We start from the raw sequence: 27,953 nt of genomic DNA on the forward strand, positions 1-27,953 counted from the left end.
TCCTCACTTTTCTGGCAGCTTCGGGAATAATTATGTAACATCTGCAAGTAATTAAATTTACAATGTGCCATTGATAAACGTTTAAGGGAGCCAAATCCACGAAAAATATTCACCAGTACATTAAGAGGGAAAACTTGTATCCAGAGGAATCTTGAAAGCAGCCCAGCTGGTTTACGCTGTGTAACGAATATATTATTAAATATTAACTGGTACTGAAAAGGTGTCTCACAGATGCAAAAGTCTGTGTTAGTGTAGCTAATGTAGCTACATTTTTTATTTTTTTTTTGTATAACATCTATTTTTATATTTTTATTTTATTTACAACATTTCATCATTCCAACCAGGAACTGCCAGAAGCATATATCGCACGTAGCAGAATTCTATTTGTCGTCAAAATCTCCGTCACGGAAAAACCGCTTTCTCATTGGTTGTAACCCCCTTTGCTACGTTCCCATTCGCTCCTTGACCGGAATGCATTGTAGCGTAAAATACCTTCAAAGTACCCGATTACCTTTTTAAGTTCTCTACTTTTTAACAATTTTGTGCTGTTTATTCTGCGATGTCGAAAGGAAGTGACAGTTTTAAGGTCACATCGTGTTAAAAAAAAAAAAAACTAAAAGCATATAGGCTACTTGTGTACCCCGTTTGTCTCTTCTGCGGGATCGCCGTGGTCCTCAGACCTGCAGGTCCAGGCCATCGACTTTTCTTCCGACAGCATCCTACAGTCACACAGTAAGAAAGTTTCTTTATATCTACGGTATTTTTTATTATCTGAACCGTCTATATTATCCGGAAGTCGCAGCCCTATCGGCTGCAGCTGGGGCTAGGTATCTTTAGGTTAGGTTTTTTGACATTTACCGAAAAACGGTCGTTTTCTTCAGTGCCATGTTCAGGGAACCGTCGTTAATTTGTGTTTCCGTCCTCTCTTTGCACCAAAAGGCAGCGTTAATGTTTGGGAACACCATTAGCCCTAAAGCGTTCGTTCATTTCCGCATCTGCTGAAGTTCCCCCGTCACTAGTGATCATCTCCCCGGTTAATAATTCACGGGATGTCTCGGAGGGGAAAAGGAGTCGAGAATCCCACACTGTGTGGCAATAAGGTAATAGAAATGAAGAAAGTAGGGGGCGAGGCGATGGAAAAGTGTGACCAGAGGTTGGGAGCCAGGATTTGTGACGTGGTTTACAGTATTGGGGGCTGGAAAGACGAGAGGCAGCCGCTACGAGCACTATAAGATCTTTACTAAATCGAGTCCATGTTCAGGGACGACAATTGGCAGCAGTCCAAAGAGATAGGTGTGATCTTAAATGAATGTGTCCTTGTGTTGCTCGTGTGTTTCCTTATATTTTTATAACCAGACAGGATGTTTGATCCTCCAGAGATTCGTCCGTGTATGTACATCTCTGGATGAATGAGTAGCTGGCTAGTAGGATATCTCAAGGAAACTTTTGTGACATTTCGGTGTTCACGGTGATTGCTGTCTGGATTATTTCACTTGAAGCTCTGATTTTGGATTAATCTGATTATTTATTGCTGAACTGCTCGTTGCTTTAAACATGGCACTTTATGTAGAAGGTAAGTGATGTTGTGGAGGGTATTTTACCCTCAGTCAAGCATGCTTTAATACTAACTAGAACGCTAGATGTGTTGAAAGGGCTATTGTGATCTGATTATTTTTTATTTAATAAAATAACTGATCAGACATTGCTGTACCCTTCCAAGCATTTATGAAAATTGCTATTAATAAATTCAGAAGGAGAGACTTTAACCCTCACACCAAATGATCAATCACTGTCAGTCACGCTCTATCATATCCAATGCCTTCATATAAATAGTTTTCTTTTGATTATTTTTTTATACAGTGATTGTTCAATGAGTCAGTTGGACTTCTGGTGAAAGTTTATTGTCTTGTTCATAAGTCCTCAGCTGCACTTTTATTTTTCTGTCTGGACATTTCCTGTTCCGTGCCCCCCACTTCCCGTCCATCCTTTCTAATAAGCAGCCAGTCAGCCGTCCTGTAACATATGGGTAATATCCAGGATAAAAATCAAATGTACATGTCTGTGACGATTATCAGTCATCCAGGTGATGATGTCTCTCAACGCAAGGCTAAAACAAATGCAAGTTTGTTGAGTTTTCTTTAAGGTGTTCATTACTCATCCATCCAGTTAATAGTGGTTAATAATTAATAGTTATTTAATCAGTTAAAGTGTTCATTTTTAGCTGACGAAACATGAACTCCAGAGCTATGTGTTAGATAATGCATATAGCTTACCATAGTTACACAAAGCAGCCGGTCTTTATCTGCTTGCTGACAAAAAGTGAAAGTTTTGTCCCAATTATCCAAGCAGCGTTTAAAAAAAGGAAACAGCGCTTGTAGAGTTTTTTGAGAAAGTTTTTGTCCACATTAACTGGTCTGATCAAGGATTGGCAATTCTTCTCCTGCTGTGGCCAGTCCACTGCAATCAGGTTTTATCTCTACATACTTTACAGGATCGGTTGCTTGTCATTCTTGATTTGGTGCCAGAGGCTGTGGGTTCATAAGGTTACAACAGCACCTTTGCCAAAAATGCTAAAAGGCACCATGCCAGGAATCTTAAAGATGTAACCTGGCAAAGTTTCTCGTAATCACACACTCTAGATATTTGGTCATGATTATTATGAGTGTACGTAGGTGTAATGAAACTGCTTTTTCTATATTCACTGATCTCTGTTGTTTTTTTTTTTTCAAATTTATTTAATATTTTTGGTATTAGACCAATAATGTTTGGTTCCTTTATCTGAACAGGCTGTGTCAGATATTCCTTTCCAAAACCAACTCATGTGCTTTTAAATGTGCTTTTAAAGACTTTCAGATGAATGAATGTGTCACGATTAATTAAGTGTACATGTTTAGCCAAAACCACTCCCACTAGTTGGAAAAAACAAATGGGATCAGAATATGCTGTGTTCACAGGTGTAATTATACACTACTTAAGTCAGTTGTTCATATCCATCTAATTGGGCAGGGTTTTTTTTTGGTGATCTTTGCTCAGCTGTGCCACTGCTGAACTATTACCATTCTTCTTTACTGAGAGAAACTCTCCATTCATAGCACCTCAGCATTATACGCTTCTCCACATGCGAACCACCGCTTGAGATCTGATCTCAGAGTTGATTTCTATGTTGATTTCAGGAGAATATTGTAACAGTTGCTGTCTCTAATGGATATCAACTTAGCGCTGTTTCAGAACTATGAACAGCTGTTTGTTTTGTCTGCGTCACGACTTGGAGACTTGGGTATATACATATTTTGGAACAAGCTAAAGTCTCTCTTTCTCACTGAAAGCACACTCTAGTGTTAAATTATTATTTATGTATTTATCCAAACATAGTTAGCCAAAATTCCCCTTGCGCAAGGAGACATCAGTTGAGTAGGTGGTCTGTCAGTGTGAGCTGGACACATTGTGTCTTTACAAACGTAACTTGTAACTTGTGCTTTTTTTGTTGTACTCAGTCTTCTACAGTTGCTCCACCCTTCAGCTCTGGCAAACAATCATTGCTGGTAATGTAAAACAAATGGCTACCAGTGCAGCAATTTCCTTACAGACACCGCGAAGGACAAATAGACTCACTGGCCGCTATTGTGTAAACCCCTTTAACAAAAGTTTGAATGTAACGGACATTAGTTTTTATGTAAAAGGGTTAGGGTAAAGTTTGATGCAGACCATGTAATATTTCTGTGTTTTCACTCCTTAAAAACTTGTCTGTTTTTCTGTTCAAATCTAAGCTATAGCTGTTATTTCGATGGACTGTATTATCCATTTATAGATTCATCAATATCCGTAATCAATAAAGTGAGATTATCCATCATCTTGTTCTGTCTGAACAACTGATTAAACCCAAATATATTACATTTAAAGTAAACTGAGACTAACTATTACACTGAAGAGCCCAGAAGGATAAGTCGCCAATTAACTGATTTTCTGTACTATTTATATTTGTTCTACCTTCTCTGATGTAAAATCAGTTTTGTTGTAAACATATAGATGGATATTATAACATTTTTAGTAATTAATCTTAAAAAACACTTTGCTCGGTGGCTAACGAGAATCCAGAATATGTTAGGATTCAAGTTTTCAGCAGTGTAAAGGAATGTCTAACCATCTTCCACCATCTTTCCTGTCCAGGTCTGTGTAAAGGAGTGGCCAGCGCAGGGATGGCTCAGTTCCAGGAAATGATGCGGCAGCAGCTGGAGAGCTCCATGCACACTGAGCTGGAGAAGTTGCTGGGCACCTCCACGGGGGCAGACAGAGAGGTACTCTTACTCCCCTTCTCCGTGTGTCATTGACCATCTGGTTGTGATTTAGAGGCTGACGGGGTCGCAACCAATGCTGGGAAAACACAAAAGTGACACATACTGATGCGTGGTGCCAAAAAGGGTTCCACCTACATGCGTACAGACACACACATGCATAAAGTATGTCATTAAGTTGAAGTAGGCAAGCATTTTAAGCAAACATCCACCCATTATGTCAGTTTTTAATCATAGTAAAATGCGTCATCTGAGACATCCCGCCCAGCTGAGACCATGTATTTGTCCTGGGTGTCCAAACTGACCTCTGATGTTGGGTGTGGATTCTTCTGAGCCCACAGCAGCAAATTATTAAAGAGTAAAGCAGCAATAATACTCAGCTGATATTTTTAAACAGTTCCAGACCTTGACACAAAGCTAGAAGGGATTGGTAGTAGCCTCTTTCAGACATTAACCAGGAACTATTGAAATTCGAGCTATGACAATAGACAGGATGAAACGCACACAAAAAAAAAAGAGGTCAGAGGAGGCGGTCACACAGAAATGGTCTGTACTTCACACACACCCTTGACTGTGTTTACAGAAAAAAGCTTTTGCATTGGCAGTTGGCATATAGTTATGCAAAACGCCATGTGTCTATAGAGTGCACACATTGTCTTTAGTTACCGGTTGAACCTAACCTGCCTCCAGCGTCAGTGTAACTAAATCTCAATGTACAGAGCAGTCACAATTCGCTGACGTGGCTATTTATATTTCCAGGACTAAGTTGCTCCACATTTCTTACTCATCATTTATTGCATCATTATCATCCTTACACATGGCATTCAGATAGACTATCTATGCGTGCACACATGCATACACATACATGTCATTCTCTAAAAACTCGAAGTTAAATACATGTAAGCCCATCAAACATAGAGACAAGATATGGTTTTGTTCTGTGGTTGTACTGGTACAACTGTAAACATGTTAGTTTCAGCTGTAAAGAGCCTCAGGAGGCCAATTGCGGAACAGTAGTTTTTGCTACTTCAGCATTGGCCTCATCTTCATCAGGAGTTGCAACCTGGTATTGCATAAAACCAGCTAGAACAATGCAATGGAACAATAAGTGTCATTGACTGCCCTGTTTTACTGTATTTAAAATATGTTTGGTGATATTAATCTAAGGGCATCCGCACAGTGGCTAGTTCATTAAGCTTAGGTTAAACCTCACGTCTCTTAGGGTAACTCAAGGAGACCAAATCCAACTTTTACGTTTAAAGCTTTCCTTAAAGGGAAACCAGTGATTAAAGTTTCAATGCCTAGCCACTTGTTCCATTACAAGAAACTTCGTCAGAGAATCAGAAAGTAAAATAGTTTAAATGGAACCACTTGGTAGGGTGCAGCTTTTCTGGCATTTACACGAAACCTTCTAGATAATTGATGCAATTTGAGAAGCGATTAATAATCAGGTGAATTATTGTGGTTGAGCAGAGCTGCATGCGTGACTTGTCAAACCACTGCCTGCCTTTCTGTGTTCAACAGAGGTTTGAACTGAAACTGTTTCGTTTTCAGGTGTCCAAGAAAGACTTCGAGGGCTTCACGAATCTCTTCCATAGGTTTCTGCAGGTGAAGGGCCCATCAGTGGAGTGGATCAAGATACAGAGACCTCCAGAAGACTCTGTAAGTTTACGTGTCTGTCTGTACGTGCGTTTGAGAAGATACAACCGTCAAATGAGAAGCTGTGTTTGCTTTGCGAGCACCTCAGGCCATATGAGAGACTGTTGTTTAAAATATTCAACAAAAGCAATGACAAATACACCAAGAAGCTTTTATCATCCATTTGAAATAGTTTGTGCTGATACAAGCACAGGTGAGAAAGTAAAATAGGAGGAGTTCAATTTAGAGTAATTAATGTGAGGGCTTATCGGATTCAAAACGATGCATGTATGATGTTGGTTTTTACGTAGATTTTAAGGTATTGCGAGATAAACATCTGATGTTGCATTGCAAGGGTTTTGCAAGTTTAAACATAAACACACATGCATTTTGTTCACACAGTGATAAACATGGCCTAACCCAGAAAGTAATAAACTTAGTTACAAAGCTACCAGCAATCAATGTGTTATCTAGTGCACAGGTCACAACTGACCTTTGAATAAGTTAATATTCACTCCTGTGAGTGGCTACAGATTCAACGTGAAAGCAGCCATATGCGGCTTGTCACCTTGAGTCAGTGGTGTGTTTCAGATGATCATATCCCCATCCCAGCACCCATCACTCATTATGTCGAGCAGTCTGTCATGAAACAGCACCCAGCTTCGAGCTGAAGGTGAGGCATCGCAAGCGTCAAACAAGACAACGCCAAACCATCTTGTTCAATTTGAGAAGTCTTTGTTTGTTTTCTGTTCTGCTCTGGTTTTGACACAAGTAAGAACAACCCAGCTCTCATCTGGTAGAACAGACAATAGTAACATTTGTCGAAACACTTAAATTCACACCTTGTGCAAACAGTAAATACAGCTTACACCTGGACTGGATTTCACAGGAGGACGTTCTTCCTAGGTGTAAATGGAAAACGTGACTCCCAGTGTAACCTGTCACAAAGGTTTCTCAATGATAAGAGATGAAAAAAGTAGATAGATAGATAGATAGATAGATAGATAGATAGATAGATAGATACTCACTCTTAAAACCGGTCTCTGTGCATTGTAGAAAAAAGGACTATGTAATTAGCTTAAATCTAAGAAACTGCTTAGATTGATGATGCATCACTTACAGACGTAGCTGGGAAACCCTCTAATTATCTGAGCTGCCTGTTTGCATCAAAAAAAGAAGAGATCCACACCTGCATGCATCTGTCACTCTTCTCTCCCTAAATAACCCTTTGAATGTCCTCCCTCTGGCCTTTAATAAGGCTGCAGGTCAAGATCTCCTTCTCTTCTCTGCTACTATATGCATAATAATATTATACCTGACTCCAACTGATATGCTTTATAGAATACCTATCAGACCAAGATGAAATCACATCTATGGCAAACGAGGCAGGCATTTTGTGTTGTCTTATCCCAGTTTAATTGAGACTCCTACTGTATACATGTAACATCTTTATTCGACTGAAACGTTTCGTCTTCAAACACACTGCAAACAGCATTTTAAATATCTCATGAGGTTTTGAATAAGATGGTTTCTTTGAATTTAAAGACAGCCAGTCATATACATACAGATATACTGTACGTATGGGTCAGTGGAGAAAACTTAATGCAAGGTCTGAACAGGCCCATGAGAATGCATAATCTAAAATACCACCTAGTAAGAGTAATTCCAGTTAAAACAGCGTTTTCTAAGTGTTTCTTCTTGAAGTTGATTGTAATGTGATCACATGACCTTTAAATGCCCCATATAAACATTATAGTCGTCATTACTTAGAAGACCTCCATTGTGCTGCGCACGTTACAGAGTCAGTCACAGTGTAGAGTCGTCAGTGTCCCTTTGAAACCAGATTTCTCATTTCTCTGGACTCTTCTAGCCTCCTGGACGCTGTTTTGTGTGAGCTACAAAGTACAAGAAAGGTTTAACGGAGTGAAAAGTGCAAACCTAGTCAATCGGGCCGATCTCAAGAGGAAACTTTGAAGTCTGAACATGGTGTTTTGTGCCAGTCAGAGCTGTAGTTGAGCATTGTTTGTTTGTTGGGATGGTGGAAAGTATGACTAACAACAGAGCTGAAACACTGCAGTGGTAAGATTACACAAACATGCTGTTGCAAAACTTAAGAAGCAATGAAGAGTAGCTACATGTGGATTTACACAAACATTATCTGTTAATCATGAGACAGAAATACACAGATGTCCTGTCACTGGACATGTAGAGACCGGCATCATCACACATTTAAATTGACCCTGAGGTCTGGGATGTGCTGATTTTATTTAATTATTTCTTCTCTAGTTTCTACTGTTCTGACAAGTGTGTTAAAACAAAGACGTTGGAAATGACTTGTTCCTGCCTCTTTACTGTCGAAGCTATGAGATTTGATGCACGTTGTTTTAATTTCATCCCAACTGGCATTAATTACTCTCAGTGTCCTGTGGCCTTGTACACTGACTCCTTAGTCTCTCATGAGAGCTCCTTCAGAGGCTTCAGATGGTTTTCACATGTGATGGCTCCTGTATTCTGTCTTATATGTAACTGGACAGAAGGACACAATTGATAAACATGTGTCACGTGGACTTTTATGAGGGAAATGCAGTTTGAACAATTGTATACGTATCAAATATATTTTCTCTCTTCTCTTTATGTGTTCTACACAATAGGTATCTATCTGCAGTCAGATAGGCATTCATAAATTATTTATTAAGCATTAATAAACACGTTGGTTACAACTAATGAGCCCTGTATATATGAGACCTCATTTGAAAGTAATGATTTAGTATACTATTATTCGTATTCGTTATTTTACTAACATTGGATGTAAGTAATAAACAGAATACAGTGTCTGAATGAGGAGTTGTTTTAAAGCCCGAATTTCCTTGTCAGACCCTGCAGTCCCAACAGTGACTAGTTGACAGTTTCCTCTTTGTTGTGTAGTAATCACACCGGTTTATCCGGTTTGTTTTTTGACATGGCAGTCTTGGATTTCTTTGGTATTTGTCTTACTACACGACTGACAGACACTGATCTGTCATTTCCTCTTTTCCTCATTTTAACTGCCGGAAAAAGAAATGGAGAAGATTAAAGATGGGGAAAACAAATCAAGAACAGATGAGTGATGTGTGAAAAGAAGAGGCATTGCAGTGAAAATTGGAGACGGAGGCAGGGAGATGATTAGAGTTTGGGAGGGAAAGGCAGAGAGGCAAGTATCGAAACAGAGTGGAGTGGAAACTATGACACACCCTAAAGAGATGTTGGAACCGAGAGTGTGAGATGGAGAGAGTGAGTGTGAAGGAATTGAAAGAACATGATATCACATTGTTTTAAGAACTGCTGCCAACCCCTCAAACCCAATCAAACAGCTTTTTAGACCATGATGACAGTTTTGACAGGTGGTGCCCACTGACTGCTGCGACTAGTGGAGATAACGGACTGACCTGTCAAAGTAGTAATTAATTGTTACATTTTTCGCATTTAAAGGCATTTTTCAAGTCATACAGATGCATGGAGCGAGAGAAGGGTGGTAAAGTAGATACAGCTCTTATTTTAATGGGCTCCTCTTTCCTAATGACTGAAAACATACTGAGTAATATCAGTTATAATACAGTAACGGTCTATGCAAAGACAATAACTAATTTTGAGCTTGGGTTTTTTAATTTAAGCCATTTATAAAACATTTGTAGTGGTTCAGTAAAAATCTAAGTCATGAGCTCTTGGTTATGAGTGAAGGAACTGAAGCATGTGATTTTAATACTAGCTACAGTCTGTCATTTTAACCTTTTGTATTGTTTTCCTGTCGCCATGCAACTTTTGTACTCTTTACTTTATACTTTATGTTGGAACAGTACTTGAGCAACAACTGATGACATTTCACAAGTCTGATAATCCCTGAAACACTTTCCCAAAAAGCAAGGAAAAGGAGAAGTGACTTAAATTGAATTCTACCCACTGCTCTTTTAAATAATAAAATAGGAGATGTCCTTTAAAGTTTTATCATATAATTGCTTTCCACCTGTAGAGAAAAAAATCTCAGCATCCCATTTTGTTAGTTGTTCATTGTCATGTCTGTTGGATTATTAAAACACACCATATGGTTTGTTTTAGTTTTAACAGTCTGTGTGCACAACGAACACGTGTGACAGTTTTCGATCTTGCTGAGAAAACATTTCTGCAGCTCTTCTTGTCCTTGGGACTGAGCATTTTAAGCTCGTCTTCAAGATCGTTTGCAGGCCGTAAGAAAAATAAATAAAAAAATAAAAAAATGTTGGAATGTCAGATTTAGTCTTGCAGAAGAGATTTACGGCATGCAGCAGTGACAGCTGGAAACAGTTGTACCATGTGTGTGTGGTATGTAAGGGATGATATGAGGACAGTTTCGTGCGTTGTTGTGATGCTGCATTTTTGTTTGGTTTGTGGTTCAGGACATCTTGAATATACTTGGACAGTAACAACAGTGGTTAGTTTTTATTCTTATAGGAAAAGAAACTCAGTGGGAGAGGACGTGAAAGTATGAATACGAAAATGTTTGATGGAAATATTCAGCGGTCTGTATGACTCCTAAGAGGATGATTAGGCATTGTTTTTCAAATGATTCTTCTATTTTTGTTTTATTTTTTTGATTTTTTTTGATTGTACACATATGGTAAAAATCTTTAGTGCACAAGTCAGTTTTGTTATTATACAGTTTAGTAAAAACCATCACAGCAGGTAAAATCCAGGCTGTTTTGTTTGGACACTTACTGTTATTGTTGTTATTCTTACCTACAACCACTTTGTTTCGGTTGTAGTTGTTTTGAAAGTGCTCTATAAATAAAGTTGAGTTGAGTTGAGTTATGAATGGTGATGAACAGTTGTTTGCCAGTGACAACCAGCGTATTATTTCATGCAGCATACAGTAATGGCTATGATATTCTCATCCTGTAACTGGAATGAGCAGCGTCTCCTTACTTTTCTTGTCCTTAAGCTATTTTCACACAATATATACAAAAGAGGTTCTTATTTTCAGGATCTTTCGCTGGTGTATCCAAAAGTCATTCTGAAACAAGGGCAACTGGACTTGTAGAGTTTGTTGAAGATGTTTCGCCACTCATCAAAGTAGTTTCTTCAGTGAGGAAACATTTTTTTTGGATATACCATGACCTGGACGATTGAGAAAATTCACAGACATCCTTTGCTGGATACTCCCCATGAAGATTTAAAAGTCAGATTTTTGTAACTGAAATACAAGAACTCTGATTTAGAGTTTGAAAAATTGTATCATCTGCATAAAAAATTTTATTATTTGTCTGCAATGGTGTGACAATACTGTTTATGTACAAAATAATAGTGAGCCAAGTATAGAACCTTGAGGAACCTCTTTCTTTATTTAAAAAGTACAGGGTATAAGTTGCTAATGCTGTGCTGCCAGTGGCTTATTTCTGAATTATTATTAATAATTTCATTTTACTATTCAGTTCTTGTATATCTCATATCTTTGTAAGAGGCAGGCTCCGAGGTCATACTGTGTATTAGAGAAAATACAGTGTGCACTCTGTGCCAGAAGACACATAATCTTCCAACCTGTGACACATCCAGGATGCAGTGTTCTAGCCACTGTAACCAAGACTACAGAAAATTAAGTATTTCGTTACGCGCACTAACATAAACCCTGTGCTTCCATTGAACTTTAGCGATGACAGTGTACTTTCCGAATATTTTCCCTCCTCCTCTGATACTGGTTAATAGGTCGTGCAAACCATAATTTAGTCGTAAAACGTTTCAAATCCTGCTACCGTGTATCTGTGTTAGCCCAAAGCTGTAATCCGAGGCTGGGCTTGTTTGTTTTGGAAGAAACACCCTGTGGATTTTGGTGTTAAATCCTAAAGCAAAGAAGAAGACAATATTGTCTTTTACAATACAAAATAAATACAGAATCTGGCCATTGGGTTCTACCAATAATAAACTAAATATCTTGTATCTTGTAACTAAGTATCTTTCGTGTTTTCTGACCATTTTGAGCCATTAATATAATGAGGAATCGAGAATCAGTGTTTAAGTCACACTAATATATTAATATTGAATAAAGAGTCAGCATTCCACCTAAATCTTAGTCATGGGGAAGTGAAAACAGTTTTAAAAGTGGATTTATTTCAGATGTTGAGTCCTGACGCTCTCCAGTCAAAGTGAAGAAGTGTCTTAACAAAAACAGAATTAGTTTGGCACGCATGCGGTTTTTTGAGTCAAGAAGAAAAGCAATCCTCATTTGTATTGTCTGGAGAGGGAAATTAGTGTTTCGGCGTGGAAGCTGTTTCCGTGCGGGGGTACAGGGGTAGGATGGGGATATCAGCTGAACAACATTTTACTAAACATAAACCGTCTTCCTATTTTTCCCTCCCTCTTAAAGCCAGCATGGATTTGATCAGTTGACACTGTCGTATACAACACATTTTACAGCTTTCCATAATGAAACCATCAATTTGTCCGCCACGAAGGGCAGAGAGTGAGCAGCAGCAGTGTTGAGGTGTTGCAGTGTTGTATTTGTAACCTCACCCTCCATGTGGGGTGTGTCGGGGTATAAACACCAGAGGGGAGGCCGTCTGTTTCCACCAGGAGGTCTGCTGATCGCCGATTGGCATCTCAGGATGAAGGCCAACACATTTGTAATGTCTCAAGGCTGCACAGAGACACCGACGCATCCTAACTACAGAAATCTGTTGTAACATCTGGTTAGAGTTTTGTGTCCCTGGATGCCTCTGCACACTGGCCAGTTTTTCTTTCTAACTTGATTTTAAAGATTCCTGGTGGAAGAATGAAATTCATTCAAGCTGGATGAAACCTGAGGAGAAACAGCAGCTTTTTCCCCCCAATCTTTAAATGTCATTGCCGTGAATTTCTACAAACAAGTGTCCCTGGTTGGCAGAATGTTAATAGATTTTCATATCTTCCGGTTCATGCTTCATCCTGGGAGAGAATGAAAGAAGTCAATACATGATGTGTGAATATCCTGATGTGAGAGCTGCGGTATTGATCGAGTAATATGGATTTACACACACGCTATTTTCCAATAAGTCAGCAGAACAGCTGAGTACTGTTGGGTATTTAGCCATCGTAATTACTGTGATCTGCACCATTCCTGTAAAAACATGCCACAAAGCGAGTCTCATGTATTTCATGCATTTTCTTGTTTTAATAAAAGCACTTTGCTGACGACCAAATGGACATTTTGTGACATTTCTGCATCACTTTCATCGCTCTGTTGGTAATTAGTCAGCCTACGCTCATAATAGTCTCTGCATCTCTTAAAAACACGCCAGTACCACTTTTCCTGCAAGAAAGCAGAAAACCATGAGAAAACGAAATGCCACACGTTACTGCTAAGACAAATTAGAGTGAACATTTACAAGGGCGGTAAAGTCCTGCTGATTTTAAAGTCTCTTTATAGGTACACCTGCTGTTCCACTGACCCTCCTGCTTCTCCCACAGATCCAGCCCTACGATAAGATCGCTGCTCGCGGCCTGCCGGACAACGTGGCCGACAGTCTGAACAAACTGGTGGTGGTGAAGCTGAATGGAGGCCTGGGCACCAGCATGGGATGCAAGGGCCCCAAGAGCCTGATCAGCGTCCGCAACGAGAACACCTTCCTGGACCTCACTGTGCAGCAGATAGAGGTATAAGAACCACTTTATCCGCTGCTGTAACTTTATTTTACAAAAAACGACCGGTGTGTTTAGGTAGCTACGTTGGTGTTTTACCTTGTTTTCTCTGTCTTTGTAGTTGGTTGGAGTGTAATCACTTAGCCTGTAGATCTATCCATGTTGAACAGCCACCATTTGTGTGCCACCAGGGGCGGACTGACAATCTGTGCGTTCTGGAAAAGTCCAGAACGGCCGTCCAACCGACGGCCGGCGGCACAAAAAGTCTAATAAAGTGGTATTAACAGCCGACAGCAGAGGGCGCTAATACGATCAATTATACGCTACGTGTAAAAAAAAAAAAAAAACTAAGGAAGAAGAGTAGGCCTACATCATTAGACGTGACAATGGCTAGATAGGCTACAGTACTGTAGCATAGTATCAGGACATCCTGGCTAGTGGCTGTCACGTATGGCTGGGGCGAATGGCCGGATGATGGGCCTATTTGGGGAAAAAAGTCCAGGGCTGTTTTTTTAGCCCCGGTCCGTCCCTATGTGCCACACTCTTTCTGTGACTCAGATGTGGCAGCAGGATGTTAGGTGTTGCCTAAGCGATCGGCGCCCAACTGCCACGTACACACATTCTGTCTGTGATGTCAGAATAAAGCAGGAAGTGATGTATTTTCTGGCGCACTACAATCATGTCCTCTGCGTATCGTTGATTTGTGATATATTAATGTTTATCTTCGTTATTCTAAGTGAGGAAAGCGCCATGAGGGTATCCTCCTCCAGGAACAAGCCTTTATTACTTTACGTAGACTTTTAGATTTTATTGAAAGAGCTGATGGTCTTAAAAGAAGTGGATTGTGATATCTGCAGGACGTTGTAGTGAAAGAGGATCTGTTGGTGTGGTGCAGGCAGGTTTGTGAGATTGGCAGGGAAACAGAGAGAGCACTATGTGCTGGAGGCAAGAAGTGGGTGTGGTTATTTGAACATACCTTATTCCCTTCTTTGGATGTATAAATTAAATAACTTTAACTTTAATTCACCTTATTGTCCCCTTAGAGAGATTTGTCTTGGACTGGAGTGCTGTTCACTCTGAATAAACAGTAATCAAGCAGCTTTTTGGGAGAACAGCTTTAGGCCTCAAAATGACGTCTACCACAAGTAATGATGTTGGTGTTTATAAAATTGTGTAACTGAGTTTATATGGAGGGCCGTGCGCCTGTGTAGCATATGTGTGTGTGTGTGTTTCATAACGGCCTCACGGGACGCCTCTCTCCTCCCAGCAGCACACTGCTGTCTCTGTGTCGGAGTCACCGCTCTCCATTTCCTGCCCAGGTCTGGTCAGATTACCTGCCGACTGAATCGGCCTATTGAAAAAGGGAAAATGGATCCCACACACACGCCGACCCCCTTAAACAGGTCTCCTCTGTGAGAACAGCCCTCTCTCAGCCCCATGTTTATTTTGGACCAGACACTCTCACTGAAAGCAGAAAGGGCTCAGCTAAACTCTTGCTGGAATGGCGCCACCTGGCTGCTGGAGATTTACTGCTTTCCTCTAAGTCTGTCAAGTTACGAAAAAATAAGAAGAGTAAGAATAAGAAGTTTTATTATCATTGTCCAGTGGAAAACAAGTGTACAGTTTGGCAGCTCTTTTGTTCGGGAGCAATAAAAATAAAAAATATAGCAGCATAAAGATAAAAAGCTTTAGCAGCTATACGCAATAAAGTAAAACACAATATATACAATAAAAGCACACAGTAGCACACAAATGAATGGAATTGGTACAGTAGCATGGAGGAGTGTAGTTGAAACGTGGATCTTTAATATGCAGCTCTGATCTTAAATACATTTAGTAAAAAACTGTCCACTTTAAAAGACTTCTGTCGGGACACGGTCTCTGACTGACACTTTCATCCTGTAGGAGAAAGAATCGGCAGCAGTTCTGATAATCGGGCCAAGTCCTTTAAACATTTTGAAAGGAAAAAGGCCCTAGGTTTCACAGTTTTTTGGTACATAGATGTGAATGTTTTCAGTGTTTCTGCTCCGATGATAAACTAAATATCTCTGAGGTTTGAAGAGCTGAAGAAAAGACAAAACAAGACACATGTTGGATTTCCCTGTGTGTGAAAATAAGAAAATAACCTGCAACCAATCTGTGATTACGACAATAATAAGTTCAAGCTCTAATATGTTTGAATTTTAGTGCAGTTAGCAAATGAATAAATAAAGATTCTGTATTTTTCCACCTGAATCTTTGTCATGACAAAGTGGAAGCAGCTTTGAAATATTAACTTGATTTAGTGTGTGAGTTTTGTCGGTGGATTATGATGTGTGTGAGGACCAGAAGGAGAATGACATAGTTTTTTTTTTGTTTTTTTTTTAAACATCTTAAAGTATAGCTGCAGGTGTAGGAAACTTTTTCACGTCACTGTTGACTTACGTGCTGATTAACAGTCATGGTCAGCCAACACCCATCCTTGTTAGTTAATGGTAAACAGATGTTTTCACTCGTCATTCCTTTTCTTCTGCCACAAGCTGGAAACTTATATCACTGACAACTTCCTCATATCCTTACGGCTTCTTTACAGTGATTCATATCCTGGATCTCCTCCTCTGCTCACATTAATTTTCTCTTATCTCAGTTATTGTTATTTTGATTTCGTTCTGAGGTCAGGTTACAGGAGGATTGTGAGGACGGCGTCTCATCCAGGCATTTATATGTATTTAGTCAGGCAGTGAAATTGATCTGTTGAACAGCAAGTTCAGATTCATAGTTCTGCCAGATGGTTCTCGAGAAGAACAAAGTTATTTGTACTTACTGTCAAAGTGAACTGAGTTACCGCTGGAGTACACTGAGTCTCAGATACCACTTGCTAGCCAAGAACATAGCTGATACAGAGTCCCTCCTCCCCCTCATCCAAGGCAGAGTGGCCCGGATAGTTCACACCGTAGACACAGCATATTTGTGGAGCGTGCAGTACCTGTGAGATTATTCTGCAGAATGTTTTTGACAGTACTTGTCATTACTTTGAACTGCTGCAATAATTATAACATACAGTTGCGTAAAGCAAACATGTTTGTCCACTCCCACACTTTTTTAATTTGAGAAATGTGTGATTAATTTCTGATTAATCCATATTAAATACTTTAACTGATTGACAGCCCTTTGTTCGTTAAAAGGAACGGGCAAACAGAAGAGATGTTCTTATTCTGTAATCGTGTGCATGAACACGTCAGTGGATGCTGTCGATTAACATGCACATACAAAAATGCTACATAGAGAAAGATTCTAATCTAATTCTAAGTAAGTTTTCCAGTCTGCTTCTGGTCAAAGATGAAAAATTACATTTATATGTGTATATGTATATATTTATATGAATAATGCCGGTCACCCAGGTCATGTTATATCTAAAAAAGGAAAAACAACTGGACTTGTTTCATGTCTTCAGTTTTAGAAGAGGGGACATTAGGGACATCTTTGGGTGGTGTCTGCCTGAAACTAGTGTCTGTTAATGACCCATTACTCACCTGCAATCAGACGATTTGGTTCAGATTAATCTGTCAGAACTAAAACAAGATCCTGGACATTTAGATCAATCTTTAACTCCTTCAAGGACTGTCCTTAAGGTGCATTTTCAAGCTCGTCTGTCTGTCTGTTGCTGCTGCTCAGTCGCTCTCTGCTGGATCAATGAAGCTAAACGTTGCTGCTTGTTTTGAACGCCCCACAGCACCTGAACAAGACTTACAACACAGACGTGCCCCTGGTCCTCATGAACTCCTTCAACACTGATGAAGACACAAAGAAAATCCTGCAGAAGTACACACACCACCGGGTCAAGATACACACCTTCAACCAGAGCAGGTAATAAATAGCACAAGGTCCTGTTGAGTAAGCAGTACAAACACTTCCTGATATGGTTATATAAACCTACTGGAGGTCATTTCTCTGTCAGATAAGGAAATACCCTGAAAATAATAAAGAGCTTGTGTAACAGAACTGGCAGATTTCTCAATTTCCACCACCAGTATTGAGCCTCCCGAATGAACTCGCCTTCCTCTAATAACCTACTGACACTTTTGATTCTGTCCTCAAACTATCGACAGCGGCAGCTCCCAGACAGGAAATGTCATGTAATGTATGGAAAAGATGTTAATATTTAATGCCTCAGTGTCAGCAGTTTGTCAGTCAAGTGGAACTTGCTTTTCAGTGATTCCCTTGAATTATTTAGAGCGCCTGTATGTTCTGTGCGCCCCGAGGAGTGGAGCACAAAGCATTCTGGGACAGCGGGTCGAGGATTTATTGTCAGCAGAGAGAACGCGGTTGAATAATTTAAACGTCAATCAATAGCAGAAGAGAGAGGACTCTGTGTTCGAGGTCGTGACAGTAATTCATAAAAAGCAAATTGAATTTAGCTTCCTTGACACGTTATCTGAAACGGTTTGTTTTTTGAACCAGACAAATCCAAATAGTTCTTCAGACAGGTTAATTATTTTTTAGCTAGATGGATCTTTCTGGTCAGCTGCCAAAGCAAGGAGTAGATAAAATGCATTCAGAGGTTATTGTTTCCTTAAAGCTGATCTTGGAGGCAGCTCCAGGAAAGTCAAGTTCATTGTTAGTGTAAATCCTGCCTCTAGCCAACCTCTTCTGTGTAATTAACAATGAAGCCAGTAAGATGAGGGACGAAGGTGCTTTTACTCCCTGTTTATACGCTAAATGGATCTACTCTGCTACCGACGATTACTGAGGGTCACTGAGAAGTACATTAAGAATACTGATATTGCGTAGTTAATATTCAGTTGGTGCTTTGAACTTAAATTCAACTATCAAATTGCAGTAGTGAATATCTGGGCAGTGTGTTTGGGTGTCTGAGCGCAGAACTGTCTCTAATAAGTCTCTACCAACCGCTGTATAGGAACCACGAACAGCTTCGTCAGGAGATACATATTTTAGAACAAGCTGTGAAGTCTCTCACTCACTGAAATCACAGGCCTTAATAGATTATTTAGCACTCTCTGTTATTTGCTGTATCTCCACCCTAACATTAGTTATTTTAGAGACCTGCACAAAACTCCTATTACTGAGCCCTGAAAGCTTCCAATCACGGTGACTTTGCTGCTAGGCTGTTCAAAGCAGTGACAGAAAAAATCTCCTGTAATGATAAAGGCAAATAAAGACAGTTGTCCTTGAGGAAATACATCACTGAACTCCAAGCAGCTCCTTGACATCAGCGTGATCACATCAATAATGAACCACATGCTGATTATTTCTTTATTTTCTCGCCCACAGTGAATTGTTAATTAATGCTTAGATTTATTTACTGTTTAGTAAATGTACAATGACAACATATTTTAAAAGGCTCTTATTACTAATGAACAGGCATCACTTACAGCGATCATTTATAGTAGCAGTTGTGTGTTTTTTTTTTTAGGAATGAGTGAGGCAAAAACTCCTCTTACACAGAACACCCCTGTTGAGTAGGTGGTCTTTAATCTGACCCTAGGACAGATGTTAATGTAAGGAGTTAGTCTGGATCACCTGTAAACACTGCAGCAGGTTTGGGTTGCCATAACTGTTCCTCACGAAAAACCTGTTTTTGTTTTACAGAATGTGTCTGAAGTTCAGATACAGCTGATAAAGCAGTCTTTGTTGGTCCAATCAGGTTGACACGTGAAACGTTACACTTTTTTTCTTTTATAATTCTTTCTTTGTGTTCGTGTCCTTCGGCTGCAGCTCAACAAACAAATACTGTCCACAACAACAGGAAAGTAAATGCACTAGACGAAGGTCTCAGTATAAGATTTTGTGCATAACCTCCTGAAAATAAGAAACACAGTGTTTTTGTTCACTCAGAATGAGCCCTTCATAGCTATGCCTACACACAATCCACCATGTTTCTCCTCCATGTTTCTACAGTAGCCCAGAACTCTGACTTTAGAGAGGATTTTTCATGTTTTTTAAGTTTTCAGTGGGCACAGAGTATGAGGTGAGGGAAATCAGCTTGCTGTCTCACTTCTAGATGCCACTAAATCCTGCAGTGGCAGTGAACCTTTAACCTTTTTAGTTGAATTCATTAGTTTTCGTGCAACCCCTTGATTTACTGCTCTAAAAGGAGGCAAGAACACAAGGTGAACATAAAAGTTTGTACATAATATCTGCGTGTTTTAACAACTCAGTCCAAGATATTCTCTTATAATCTTTGGATACTTTGGATCTGAGAACGGGGGAACATTTTTGTGAAGGTAACACAATGTTCTCAGATTTGTGTCTGAGGTTACACGAAACCTTTGAAGTCCATGAGCTCATATCAGAGCAACTCATCAGAAACGTCTTCCAGAACGCTCGGTTGGATTTAATCCTCCACTCTGCAGCTCCTCTCACCTGACCGGCTCATCTGCTCTCTGAAATATCCTCAAACTGCCAAAAGCACAGCCGTCACCTGCTTTCAGAGCGGCCCCTCGCGTGAGGTTTGTTAACTCGACCTGACGCAGATCCTCCTTCTTCTTTGATCAGTTTGATTCGTACAGCCGTGGATGGCTTGGACTCTCTGGCTTGTTGCCTCAACTGCCTCCCTGGAAAAATCTTAGAAAGTTTACTTCCTGGTGTTGTTTGAAGCCCTGGCAGTGACATGAAAAGAAGAAATAGATGTGGCAGTTTGAATGATACATTACTAATAGATGTGTAGCAAAAAGATCTGGCTCTGTTTATTTTCTCTTTGTTTATTGGTACGTTAAAACTTATCACAGCGCAGTTACATAAAAACGACCATATACACCCTAACAGAGGGGAAGAAAACACTTTGTAGAGTGTGATCAAATACAAAATGACACCAGAATGAAAATATTTTATCATCAAAGGCTAAGAGTTGACCCCATGAGGAGAGCCTGCCTCATAATAAAGCAAAAATGCATGACGACATGTAAAAAGATGGAAGTTAATAAGTTTGGCAAAATAAATTCACAAGGCACATAATACAGAAATAAACACACAGAGAAATACATTAACTAATACATTAAAAACAGTTTTTTAAATAAATAAAGTTGACATGTACTGTAGCCCCACCCGTCCTGTCATGTCAGCTGCATAAAGTGAAGCAGGGAGAGATGGGTGCTGCTGTCCCCTACATGTTAAAAGGTGAAGTTTGTGAAAAGAAGCCCATTAAACCATATTGTGTTAGCTGAGCTACAAATAATTTTTATTCATCCTACAATTATTTTTATATCAGATTCCAAACGAAACAAGTTTAAACTCTGTTTTGAAGCTGCAACAATTAACATTGTTCATTCTAGTTTTTAATAATAGGTTCAGTAATTACAGGTAAACCAGTTTACGCAGTGTCTCTACCTTATAGTGTCTTTCAGCTCTTTGTTTTGGTTTCACATCCTCTTTATTCTCAGTTAGTTGCGCTGCCCCCCAGTGACCAAAGGACGACAGCTCATCAGGACTTGCTGTCCTGTGTTTTTAAACCCCAATTTAGTCTTCGAATTGCGATTAGCTTTAAGCTAACAGCGTTTTCAACACTGCATTCCTGTCCACTTCAAACCACGTAACACACCGAGGAACAACACCCAGACAAAAACAGAGCAACGTAGTTTACGATGTTCAGCGCAGTGAGGAATGTACAGACCTGAACAGCCCATCCACAAACACACGGCTCCATCTAGAAGAACCAGCTCTTCTGCCAGTTAACAGCTGAAGCACAAAAGACACCCCTTTTAGACAACGTTAACATTTTATCCAGGGAAGACAGAGTAAAGGAACGGAGATATAACTTGCCACCAATTTACAGCACAGTCTTAGGATCTTTCCCTGAAACATTTTAGCATTTTAAATTAAATTAAGTTAAACTCTGATGGCCTTTACTGTATAAGGCTTAAGATTCATCCAGATGAATGTTAGGTTATGAAGCATTCATTCATTTTCTGTAACCGCTTGTCCTCTGGAGGCTCACGGGGGTGCTGGATCCTATCCCAGCTGCCGTTGGGTGAGAGGAAGGGTACACCCTGCACAGGTCGAGGTTATGGAGCAATAATCTAAAAATCTAAAAAACACAGTTGCAGATCTTATTGTGACGTTTTTTTCTCTCCATCCAGATATCCTCGCATCAACAAAGAGTCTCTCCTTCCCGTGGCCACAAGCCTGAGAATGAGTGGGCAGAACACAGAAGGCTGGTACCCTCCCGGTCACGGCGACATCTACGCCAGCTTCTACAACTCGGGCCTGTTGGACCAGCTGATTGCTCAGGGTAAGGAGTACATCTTCGTGTCCAACATCGACAATCTGGGCGCCACCGTCGACCTGAACATCCTGCACCACCTCGTCAGCCAGCCCAATGGCAAACGCTGCGAGTTCGTCATGGAGGTGACAGACAAGACGCGTGCTGACGTCAAGGTAGGAGGATTTGGAGGAGGGCTGGCTTTGTTGATGGAGCTGAGTCAGTGTGCAGTTTTTTACCTCTTATTGTCGATGACTGTGATTTCCAGGGTGGCACGCTGATCCAGTATGAAGGAAAGTTGCGTCTGCTGGAGATCGCCCAGGTCCCCAAAGCCCATGTGGACGAATTCAAATCAGTCTCAAAGTTCAAGATCTTCAACACCAACAACCTGTGGATCTCTCTGGCTGCTATCAAGAGGCTGCAGGAGCAGAAGGCGATGGACATGGAGATCATCGTCAACCCCAAGGTTAGTGAGCAGGAGAAAATGGATTAGAGGTAATGACCCGCTCACAGACACAGTCAGCAGCTGCAGCTCACCAATGAGCCAATGACTGAAAAGCTCGATTGCTGTAATTTGCAACAAAATGTGTCCTCCTTCTCTGAAGACATTTATCTTATTATTTATATATAATAAGATTTAGTTAATAAGTAAACATCCATAAATCTGATTTTGAGAAAAGTTCAAGTAATCAAAATGTCTAAACTTTTTCAATAAATCAATGCAGACATGACAAGTGTGTGCACATATTTTCTAACTGGATATTTGGCTGACCTATCAGAATATGAGTCTGGTAACACACCATTCAGAGCGTTTAGAGAGAAACAAATGCCTCTGCACGCAACTGGATAGTCCTCCAACCAATCAGAGCCATTTAGTTGTAGTTTCCACATTAAGCCCGCCCAAACGATTTGACTGACCGGGCATATCTTTGCCAGAGCATAATCTGTTCCTGAGGGAGAGACTTTCCACCTCTAAGAATGTCATTTGCTCTGGCTTCCAGGCTATGGTGGTGTTGTGCTGTCTTCAAATGGTGTTTTGTTTATGAGACAGCTCCATATGAACAATACTCTCTTGTGGTTCTTGTGGTAATGTTGGGAGTAGACGTTAAGTTAATATACTGTAATTTTGTCATATCGATTTTTATAATGTATCTGAAGAAATTGTTGACGTTGCCAGTGGTCTCATCCTTTCATTCCGTTTTTACATTTCCTTCATTAAGTCAACCAGTCATTAGTTTGTAGCTCCTATACGCCATCAGTTGCCTAATACTGGTCTACTTCATACGGCTAATGGAATCACTTGATCTCCAGGCATTTTGTGTACATAACTTCCCATGTTGTAACCACAAGCTCAAGAGTTGCAAATTCCCTGCACCAGTAAAGAGACCAAGCAGATTTCTGCACAAAAATGTGGTCCATAGCAACATTATACTTCCTGTTTACAACCCCTAAAGCCTAGAAACTGTTTAATTTTTAGGTCCAAGTCTAAGATGATCTCAGTCAGGACATCTGTCTTCCTTCCTTCCCTTCAAAAAAATTCTGCAGGCCAGCAAAGTGAAATGACTAATGGATGTCCTTGTGATATTCTGCTGGTTGCACACCAGGATGACTGTGTGCAGAATTGTATCATGTGACCACTGTTGCCCCACCCATCCTGTCATGTTATCTGCGTAAAGTGGAGCAGGGAGAGATTGGTGCTGCTGTCCCCTACAGAGACCATCATTCCTGAATTAATAATATCTCTGAAAAAAAAAAACCCAAAAAAACAAGCAAGCCAAGAAAAGGAATATTTAAGGCCTCCCTGTTCTCCTCTGTGTTCCCTCCACTGACTTTGTCTAATAAAAGGAACCAAAAATGAGCTGCTTGAATAAATGAACCGCTTGTAGCAGGATTTCAAACAGAATTCAAGTGCTCATTTTTGTCCTGTGTTGCCCTCCAAAGACAAAGTGTTGTCCGGCTAAAATCGATGCAGCCAACAGATGTGACTTCACGTTGTTTTGGTTGTGCACTCAGAGGAGAAACACCTCCCGAGGGTGTTCAAATCTGCAGCCAGGGTAATAAATTCACCGCCGAGGCCCATCCAGATTATCGCTCCCGTGCATATAGAGGTAATTTTCCATCCACTGTGACAGAACCGAGTGTTACATAACTGGCTATAACTGTGCAGAGCTGCGTGGTGCCTCCATGGTGAGAGTGCAGCAGTAAAAGTTCACATTTACGGGGGTCGGCTGCTGTTACAGCCTCATACATGTTAAACTGTGCATTCTGAGAGGCACTTAAGATAAGTGAAGTACATAAAGTTACATAAGGCCTTCTGTTAGAGATACCTGAGATGATTATATCAGAACATCTTGCATCACCAAAACCTTTCAGAGTCTAACTTTATAATGAACTCTTTAAGAAATGTAACATAAATGCTAACATGTTAAATGCAACGGACAGTAGTAGGCTAATCTAATTAAACACAAAGTACAGATGAGGAATTTGATCAGAGGATCATCAGAGTGATAAAGATTCATCTTCTGGGGGCCATGAATGGACTAAACTTAACATGAGTACATCCAATTCTAAAACCAAAACTAGACTTAAACCAGAATGTTTCTGTTATTCCCGATGTCCATCTCCTCAGAATCTACGCGTCTTGATGACAAAGTCCTTTCCTTGATCATCTCTTATCGGCCAAACAAACAAAGAAAATCATCCCTCGTTCTGCCTCCTACGCACCATCGACTCAAACATCTTCTCCCTTTTTTGTGTTGGATTTATTTTAACTAAAAGTAGCTCCTCTTTATCCAGTTGCCATTGTTTAATGTGCTACGGGAAAACAAACACAAGCAACGTGCCGTAGACTAGTGTTTTAGCAGTGTAATTACACAGCAGGACGGATACACAAATATAAATGCTCCATCAGATCGGCTGATGAAGTATAAACCGAGTTTAATGAGCGTTAAACCTCCCTCCAGATGTAACTGGAGTCAGTGTTAACAGGTTTATAAGTGAGATAAGACAGTAACTTCTGGTTGGTGACTAGAATCAGAGCATCAATGTTCTTTGTGTGTCTGAAAACAACCCTCTCTTTTTTTTTTCTTTTCAGACGCTTGATGGCGGGCAGAACGTCATTCAGCTGGAGACGGCGGTCGGCGCGGCCATCAAGTGCTTTGACAACGCCCTGGGAATCAATGTTCCTCGCAGTCGCTTCCTGCCCGTCAAGACCACGTCGGACCTGCTGCTGGTCATGTCCAACCTGTACAGCCTGGATGCCGGCTCCCTCACCATGAGCCCCAAGAGAGAGTTCCCAACAACGCCGCACGTCAAACTGGGCAGCTCCTTCACCAAGGTAAATAAAATACATCTCAGACAGTGAGATAAAAATAATCATTTTGCCAAAGGATCCTTAAATAGATGCTGAAAACACACACAGGTTCACTGATTTCCTCTTATATCCATATGTGTCCAGGTTCAGGAGTACCTGACCCGTTTCGAGAGCATCCCTGACATGCTGGAGCTCGACCACCTGACAGTGTCTGGAGACGTCACCTTTGGGAAAAATGTGTCGCTCAAGGTAAACAGTCGCCGTTACATTTTTGCAGTGAGGAAAGTTTCTGAAAACCTTTGTTTGTAAATTATATTTTACATTCTTTTATGGCCTCAAATAACACACAAAAAATACAGAGTACACTGTGTGTAATTCATATCAAACATATCGGCTTATGGTTAATTATTGATGCAGTCGTGTTGATGAATAAGGCGCCACATGGAGTTTAGTTAATTATATCCTCAACAATGACCAATGTCTTTATTTACTGGAGCTCTTCCTGTCACTGTCAACGTCAGGGCAGAGATCAGAAAGAAATAATAACGCCTGTTTTCACTGAGTTAGGAAGACGTTACAGCTTGTTCCAGTATATGTATCAGTTCCCTAAGTCCTGACGCGCACACAACAAACAGCTGTTCATGGTTCTGATACAGCGGTAGGCCCATTCAGCATCTGGGGCCTTAGGTGTTGAACGTTAGATTATTTTAAAAGCTTTTAAGGCCTCAAATTACACTGAAAAAATAACTTAAGAATTGCTCCCTGTACCTCTTCAATAGATAAACCAGAACGACCACTGCATTATTTATTCTGTTGCCCACAGTGATGCTTTAAGATGCTTGAAGTACACTAAGGATGTTAAAAAGGCTGTAAACCTCGAGTTACTGTATGTCTGACTGCTGTCTTTTAAGTGTCCGTATTCATTAATGTGACAGACATGTACTTTTATATGACCTTTAACTGAAAGTATCTGTTTCTGGTGGTCGACAGCTGTCATAAGTGACGTTCCTGTCTTTCATAATCTAACAGTAAACGTTCTTCCTCCTTGCAGGGCACCGTCATCATCATCGCCAACCATGGAGATCGGATTGACATCCCGGCCGGCTCCATGCTGGAGAACAAAATCGTATCCGGCAACCTACGCATCCTGGACCACTGAGGCCTTTTTCCACCCTTGTCATGTGACCAAGTTGGCTTTATCCTAGTCATGTGACCCGTTTGGCACGTTTACCCGACACCAACAGATTGTGACAGGAAGTGACTTTTCCCCCGAAGGCTGTGTGTGATTGCATTATGTGCAGTGCTACTCTGCAGTCTTGACATCATGGCATACAGTAGTTTACATGGTCAATGTAGCTGGGATACACTGCCCTCTGCAGGCAGTTTATCATCTAACCTTTTAAAGTATTAATAATCAGTTTGTTATAGATAAGAGAAAAACAACTAATGTGGGTTTTATTCCTTTTTTATTTGGTAATTTTGTCCAGAAACTAAAACTAAATTAGACTCATAAATACATGGGAGACTGTAATAATAACAATAATAATAATGATATTAGGGATAGGGATTAAATGGGTTCACATTCAAGAACAAATCAGTTTTTATCATGTGCACTTTCAGCACTGCTAATGCAATCACATAGAATACAAACGGAGATGTGAAGTAATGGAAGTTAAGAAAAAAATTATTTTAAGCTCAAAAGACGTCACTGCAGGTCTTAACGTGGTTCCACATTTCACAAATTATGAGGTATGTTGGATAATATCATTATAGTTACAGTATATATCCATGCACTGGTCCCTCTTAACTGCTTCAGATATGTCCTCTACCCCCCACATTTGTACCTGTACCTGAGCAAAACCCGCTTCGCTTGCTTTGACTTTGATCACTTAGGAGGCGGCAGCAAAAAACAAAACAAAACCTGATCAGAGTATCACCTTTCCAGTTTTAACAGCTGCCACGGACACAGAGCAGCGTTAGCACTAAAGGGAGTCACGTTCACAGTAAATGTCCAGTCTCCGGGCTAGGTGAACAGATGCTTAAGCTTCTGCTCCACTTCATTGCAGCTGACAAAAAAAGATTCAAACAAACACAAAGGCCATAATTCCAGATGGTTTTAGTGGCACCCAGCTAGGGAATTAGCATAATCTCATTATCGTTATTAATGATGGTGGACACAAGCACACAGTTAACAAAAATTGTTCTATATTTAGAGGGAAATATGACTTTCCTTTGGTGTCTTTTAGCTAAACAGTGAGTTAAAAGATGCTAAAAAAATATGGAGCCTGAAGTGACGTCAGTGCTGATAAATATTAAAAACTGTGACAGAACATACTTCCCTTTACATTCACAACTCCAGCGTCCAGACTAACCCAGCCTTGTGCCATAGAAGACAACGCGTTACCGAAATCTTTGTTAGTCTTTGTTACTTTTTTTTTGTGATTTTACCGGATGACAACTGTAAGGATTCATATCCAGGCGCGACCATTCTAAATTATATGTAAGTATATCATTCACTCGTGAAGGCCTTTATTTGTCTGTGTGATGTAGATGAAATGGGAAAACGGTTGTGCGTTGTATTTGTTTGAATCCAGTATGTTTGCTCACACCTGAAAGTGTCCCGTCTCTCCTGTTTCCTCCACACGTCCGTCATCCAGCGCTATCTCCTCACATTAAGCCAGACAGGACGTGCAGTATTTCCTGTTTGCACACAAACACACGGTCAATGTCGAAACACGTGCACTAAATTTCAGTGTGAGAATACTTGAGATGGGTCTGACTTGTGCGGACCGTGAGCCTGAAAGCAATAAGTGTTGATCTGTGATGGTGATGAGGTCTCAGCCCAGTTCTGCCTCCTCGGAGCTGAATAAAGTGCAATATGAAATACTGAGCT

General features: G+C 40.4%; 1 protein-coding gene across 3 annotated transcripts; it reads left to right on the forward strand.

Annotated features, from left to right (window-relative positions):
- Positions 1-477: 477 nt before the first annotated feature.
- Positions 478-27,950, forward strand: ugp2b (UDP-glucose pyrophosphorylase 2b). 3 transcript variants are annotated; one of them, XM_084561100.1, is made up of 10 exons: positions 478-732; positions 4,168-4,295; positions 5,847-5,954; positions 13,380-13,565; positions 17,263-17,396; positions 21,626-21,923; positions 22,016-22,213; positions 24,842-25,084; positions 25,205-25,309; positions 26,112-27,950. In XM_084561100.1, exons 2-10 carry the CDS (start codon positions 4,197-4,199, stop codon positions 26,217-26,219), a joined length of 1,479 nt encoding a protein of 492 aa, XP_084417226.1. In that variant the 5' UTR covers positions 478-732; positions 4,168-4,196; the 3' UTR covers positions 26,220-27,950. The 3 variants fall into 3 exon arrangements, with proteins under 3 accessions (XP_084417226.1, XP_084417225.1, XP_084417227.1); XM_084561099.1 differs by lacking the exon at positions 478-732 and adding an exon at positions 971-1,573; XM_084561101.1 differs by lacking the exon at positions 478-732 and adding an exon at positions 1,029-1,100.
- Positions 27,951-27,953: the final 3 nt, after the last annotated feature.

This window comes from Chelon labrosus, assembly GCF_963514085.1.
Source record: "Chelon labrosus genome assembly, chromosome: 15".
NCBI classification, from domain to species: domain Eukaryota; kingdom Metazoa; phylum Chordata; class Actinopteri; order Mugiliformes; family Mugilidae; genus Chelon; species Chelon labrosus.